This window comes from Dromiciops gliroides, chromosome 6 (genome assembly GCF_019393635.1).
Source record: "Dromiciops gliroides isolate mDroGli1 chromosome 6, mDroGli1.pri, whole genome shotgun sequence".
NCBI classification, from domain to species: Eukaryota; Metazoa; Chordata; class Mammalia; order Microbiotheria; family Microbiotheriidae; genus Dromiciops; species Dromiciops gliroides.
The window spans coordinates 248,326,750-248,332,749 of NC_057866.1; the positions used below are offsets into that span (position 1 = coordinate 248,326,750).

The 6,000-nt window shown below is 37.7% G+C and overlaps 1 protein-coding gene across 1 annotated transcript in view; it reads left to right on the forward strand.

Annotated features, from left to right (window-relative positions):
• Nucleotides 1-5,201, forward strand: part of FAM13A (family with sequence similarity 13 member A) — a 121,504-nt gene extending 116,303 nt beyond the window's left edge. Inside the window, exons 15-17 of the mRNA XM_043970634.1 lie at nucleotides 2,001-2,191; nucleotides 2,870-2,971; nucleotides 4,858-5,201. Coding sequence (XP_043826569.1) covers nucleotides 2,001-2,191; nucleotides 2,870-2,971; nucleotides 4,858-4,984 — 420 coding nt within the window. The 3' untranslated portion in view covers nucleotides 4,985-5,201. The remainder of the gene's footprint in view (nucleotides 1-2,000; nucleotides 2,192-2,869; nucleotides 2,972-4,857) is intronic.
• The last annotated feature ends 799 nt before the right edge of the window (nucleotides 5,202-6,000 follow it).

Sequence of the window (6,000 nt, forward strand, 5' to 3'; positions counted from 1 at the left end):
CCATTGAAGAATAGCATCCATTTAGGGATCTGTTGCATTGATAAAGGCAAGAAATAGATGACTTTGGTGTGATATGCTTTCCTTTTAAAGTCATAGCTCTACTTAGTAGTGTTGTGTAAAAAAGCATTGAAATTGAATTTGGACCTGGGTTCAAACTCCAGCTCTGCTCCTTCGAGACAGGCCCGATCACTCCAAGCATTTATTAAGTGCATACTATGAGCTAAGCACCAGATATGTCAAAGAAGATGGGGGAAATCCCTGCCAATACATCAGTTAGCTGCTCACTGCAAAGTGCTCTATAAATTACTTGGGCTCTTTGGTTTAGATTTTTAGAAATAGATAAAGAACTTGATTGTCTTTTTCTGTCTCTTTTCCCTTTCCTCCCCTTTCTCGATGTCTTAGAAAGAAAATGAAAACTGATTTTGCATGTTTTTTTAACCACATCGGACCCTTATTCTATTGATAAGTAAATAAACTATTAGATGCTTTTTAAAGATATAGTTTTCCTCCAATGATTCTTTTGTTAAAATGACTATAATTTATATGTATATAAAGTATAGATTCTTTTCTTATTAAATTCTGCTGCTAATATGACCTGCGAAGCCATAGCTTCCTATAATATACTCCTTTTTGGGGGTGGGGGACGGGGCAATGAAAGTTAAGTGACTTGTCCAAGGTCACACAGCCTATAATATACTCTTGAGTAGCCTTATAGAATGGGTTTCATGCAAATCAGTTTCTTTTGGTGTTATGAGTTCATGTAACTTAAGTGATTCAGTCACTTTAAGAAAGCATTCCGGGGCAGCTAGGTGGCTCAGTGGATAGAGCACCGGCCCTGGATTCAGGAGGACCTGAGCTCAAATCTAGCCTCAGACACTTAACACTTACTAGCTGTGTGCCTCTGGGCAAGTCACTTAACCCCAATTGCCTCACTAAGAAAGAAAAGAAAAGAAAAGAAAAGAAAAGAAAAGAAAAGAAAGCATTCAATTCAATTCTGAATTCCAGCATTTTGAAGAAATCTCTACAAAGTTTTTCTCATGCCTCTGTTTGAAAGTTTGCCTGACATCCCTAGCATAAATTACTATTTCTTTTGGTTACCTTTCTTTAACCTATTGCCTTCTTGTAGATTTGGGTTTTATCAGCAAAGAAATGTGGAAGGCATCATCTTGTAGTTTTGGTCCTTGAGAAATCCTTGAGGTTAAAGTTTTTGTTGTCTCCCAAATGTTTTCTACCTACCACCACTGCCACATCACCACCACTATCACCACCCCCAAAGCAACCACAAAATAATGCTTCACCATTTCGTTGCACCAGTCTTCTTCAGCAATTCCTTTTCTGAAATTGCTTATCACTTATTCAGGAATATTATTTCCCTCAATCCAAAAGCACCAAAATACTCAAGATAATGATGTCCACATAGTTCTGGGTTTCATCAATCTATTCTTTTTTTTTCTTTTTTTTTTTTAAGTGAGGCAATTGGGGTTAAGTGACTTGCCCAGGGTCACACAGCTAGTAAGTGTTATGTGTCTAAGGCTGGACTTGAACTCAGGTACTCCTGACTCCAGGGCCGGTGCTCTATCCACTGAACCACCTAGCCACCCCCTCATCAATCTATTCTTACAAATTCCACTGGCAATTTTTAGCCAACCTCCTACTCTCCAATGTGCTTGTAGAAGGTTTTAGTAGCTATGAATTGTCTTCTTGCTGTCTTTATTCATCTTTAAATCTTTGAGAATTTAAGCTTACAGTTGCTTTTTCGTTAAGCACATTGGTGCATGTCTTACTTTGCCTGTGTACATGATAGTGCATACAGATGGGTAAATACAGCCCTGTAAAGTGACATTTCAATGTATTAAATCCCTATGCATCCAACAATACGAATGTCTATTTCTTCATGTTTACAGCACCTCACAGAGTGTCTCACCCATGGTATGTTCTCAATATGTACATGATGATGAGAGTAACCAGATTAAGGAAAGGGCTGATATCTGTCTCTCTAGGATGAAGACGATGTTTCAGAAGATGACAGAGACACAAAGCCAGACTTCACAATCCCCATTGAAACTGACTTCTGCTTTCTGGACCAACTTGAAGATGACAATGCCGATCATTTTGTTTCCCCTTTGGATGATAAGTTACCTCCAAAAAGCGGTCAGGATATGAGGCTGTCCAATCTTCATGCTGCATCTATGTAGGTCACACGAATTATAGCTTTTTTACTTGCATAAATTCTACTTTTTTATTAGGATAAATGTATAGACCAAAAAAGATATGACTTATTCACAAAATATCTGCATCAGAGCCAGGAACATTGACCCTCCAGTCAAAGATCTAGGTTCAAATATCATCTTTGATAATTATTACCTGGGTGACTTCCCTGGGCCTGCTTCCTAATGAGGGAGTTCAACCAGATGACATCTGAGGGGTCTTCCAATTCTCCATGAATCTTCCTCTGATTTGTGCAGAGTAAAGATTGAGGGTTGTTCTTAAAAAATTCATTAGTTTGGAGAGCTTCCTGACATTTCTTATTAGTTCCTGCTTCAATAAGCAAAAGATGTTTATAAATAGCTCTACATGGTTCTCTGCTTCACAATTTGATACACCCTAAGCAAAATTTCCCCTCTTTATTTTGTAAAGCAAAATATGGCAAAGGTCAACATGGGACTTCATAGACCCTAAGGACACTTAAAATAGCAAAGAATCTGCAAATCTATCCCCTCCAGGGGACCCATAACATCCACTTCTGCTGACCCCAAAGTTATATTTTCATAACTACTCCAAAACTGTCTCTATTGGTTTTTATTTTTACTAGATTACTATGGGGTTTTTTGTTTAATCTTGATTTTCTTTCATTTTTCAACCTCCTCAGACATGAGCTCTTAGAACAACTTCAGGAAGTGAAGGAAGAGAAGAAAAGAATTCGAAAAAAACTTCGTGACTTTGAGGATAATTTTTTTCGACAAAACTCAAGGTACTACATTCCCCCTTTGTCTTTTTCTTTTTTTAATGTAATAAATATTTTTATTTATAGTTTTGGGTTCCATTTTTTTTTTTTTTGCTGGGCAATGAGGGTTAAGTGACTTGCCTAGGGTCACACAGCTAGTTAGTGTCAAGTGTCTGAGGCTGGATTTGAACTCAGGTCCTCCAGAATCCAGGGCCAGTGCTTATGTACTGCGCTACCTAGCTGCCCCCTTGGGTTCCAATTTTTATCCCTCCTTTCGTCCCTCCTTTCCCCCTTCCCTGAGGTGGCAAGCAATCAGATATGGGTTATACATATATGATTATATAAAACATTACCATATTTGTGCTTGTCTATAGGGAGAGAAAAATCATGGAGCCCCTCACTGTGTTACTTTCCTTGAATCTATCTTCTGAGATGACCCCCCCCCATTCCAAGTAGCCTATCTTTTGCTATTTCACTAAATAATCTTTTAACAAACTAAAATCCAAGAAAAAAGTCAGATATTAAGTGCTACTCTATAGCTAACAGAGTAATTAGATTTTAATTAATTTTTAGAAAACTGAGATTAGAGGGGGAAAGTGAAACACAGTGAAGAATGCAATGTAGCACCATAAAAATTGTATTTAATCGATTTAAAATAAAGTTGGTTTTAGAACAAAAATGATCATGAGGTCATAGTGTCACAGGACCTAGATGTAGAAAGGACCTCAGAGACCATCTATACACACACAGTCCTTTCACAGATAAAGAAACTGAAGCCTAGGAAGATTAAATAAGTTCCCCAAGGTCACAGAGGTAGTTATACTGTGTTGTCTCTGACTTCACGCATAATAATGACACATGCATTTTTAGAGTCCACGTGCTGGGCCCAAGTCATGCAGCTTGTAGTTAAGTGAAGAATTTAATCTACAATAAGACAAAAGAGAACTTTGTTCCCTTTTGTTGAAAGGTTTTATTCCATTTTGTCCTTGTGCAATTTCTATGAGACATATTAAAAGGAGGCTTCATTTGGCGTTCCTGTGTGCTTAAGGTCACATAATAAGTCAGAGTCAGAACTTTGTGAAGTACCTGGATCTTTTTTTCTTTCCAACTCAGCCATTAAAATAGATTATTTGGGGGGCAGCTAGGTGACGCAGTGGATAAAGCACTGGCCCTGGATTCAGGAGGACCTGAGTTCAAATCTGGTCTCAGACACTTGACACTTACTAGCTGTGTAACCCTGAGCAAGTGACTTGACCCTCATTGCCCTGCCAAAAAAAAAAAAAAAGGCATGGTTTAAAATAGATTATTTGTTCACCAGGCTAAACACCATAATCACCCTAATTTCAGGGATTTGAAAAATCCATTCTCTCACAAGTAACACAATGTTTGGGGAGACATTTTTGAAAATATTACCATGGAATGTTTAGATATGGAAGAGACCTTGGAAATCATCCAATCCAACACCCTCATTTTTACAGAAGAGAAACCCGAGGTATAATAGAAAATGGAAATTATGATAATAAAAAGTATATTTAGTTAATTAAAATAATTGAAATTGGTCTTATAAGAAGTATGTTCATTTTTGCCTTTAATTTTAAAACCATAAATGTATTTTTTTAATATACATTTTAGAGTTCCAATTCTGCACCCAACTCACGTAGCTTAATGCTGGAGGGAGGAATTTATCCAAGTAAAATGTAAAGCACGTGCATAAGTGCCGACATGAACAAAATGTTCTCTTTTAAAACTAACCAACATCTTCTTGGAGACTTGGATTGACGTCAGATGTTCCTGGTTTGCATTCATTATTGGAATGACCCATAAAATAAAATACAATCCCTATGTGGTAAAGAATTTTATAGGGGGAAGAAAGAAAAGAAACCAATATCATTTCTCCCTTGTGTTTCCATCAGAAATGTCCAAAAGGAAGACCGCACTCCAATGGCTGAAGAATACATTGAATACAAACATGTGAAGGCAAAAATAAGGCTTTTGGAAGTGCTCATCAGCAAGAGAGACATTGACTTAAAGATCATGTAGAAGAACAAAAGAAAACGAAAACGTATCCCTTCAGAAAAGACTCAGTTGGATGGAGTGAATGAAGGATCCTTCAGCAGGAAGTCTGCAGCTCTCTGAAACTAAACTATCCAGTCACGTACAGTACAAAGGACTGCTCTGGCCATACCGGCTATTTTGTGTGTAGACTGGTCATTCACTTTATGGATTGTCTACTGAGAAAGAAATCTTTGTTTAGGAATGTCGGTGTGTCCAAGTCAACGTTTATGCACATATACCTACATCCACTGTGGTGCACACTTTACTAATCTTAGCTATTGCCTCATTAAGTTTAGAGACACTAACCCTACCTGTGACCTATAGCTATTCACAAAGAGCCTTTCCACTTCACTAAGATGAAAATGAGCTCAGGACTTTGATTCACTTACAGTCTCCAGGCTGTGGAATTTCATTTTCTCTTTGGACTCAATTTGGTTAAAATTGTCTGTGAATTAGAGAGCCTTATGTGCTGCCCTGGCTTCCATTGTGATATTTTAAACAGCACTGTGCTATCCACCATCCTTGTGCATGACTTGGCTGTTACTTCAACTCAGGTAGATGGCAGCTCAGAACAGAATGACAAACACTCTCTCGGGTAGTATTTTTCTTTCATATTTCTTCACCTGAGCAATGGATTTCACAACTTGGCTGTAACTGGGCAGCACATAGAATCATGGAAAGACAGCAGAGGCAGTGATAGTTGTTGTTATATTGGCTTCAGGTAGCTGGAGTGTTACTTGAAAAGTCATTTCTCTTTCTATGATAAGTTTAAAAAAGTTAATAGTCCTCATTTAACATCAAATCAGGCCATCCACATGCTTATAGCAGCTATAATTTATATCTGCTATTTTCTTTTGATTACAAAATAAGACAGGCAAATATGGTGGATTCTTTCTTCCAGTGACTGGGTACGAGACAAGAGGTAGGTCTTTGTTCCTGTTTTCTTGAGTTCAAGGCAAAAGTAGGCTTATCATAGGAAGCCAGAAACTGAAGAATAAATT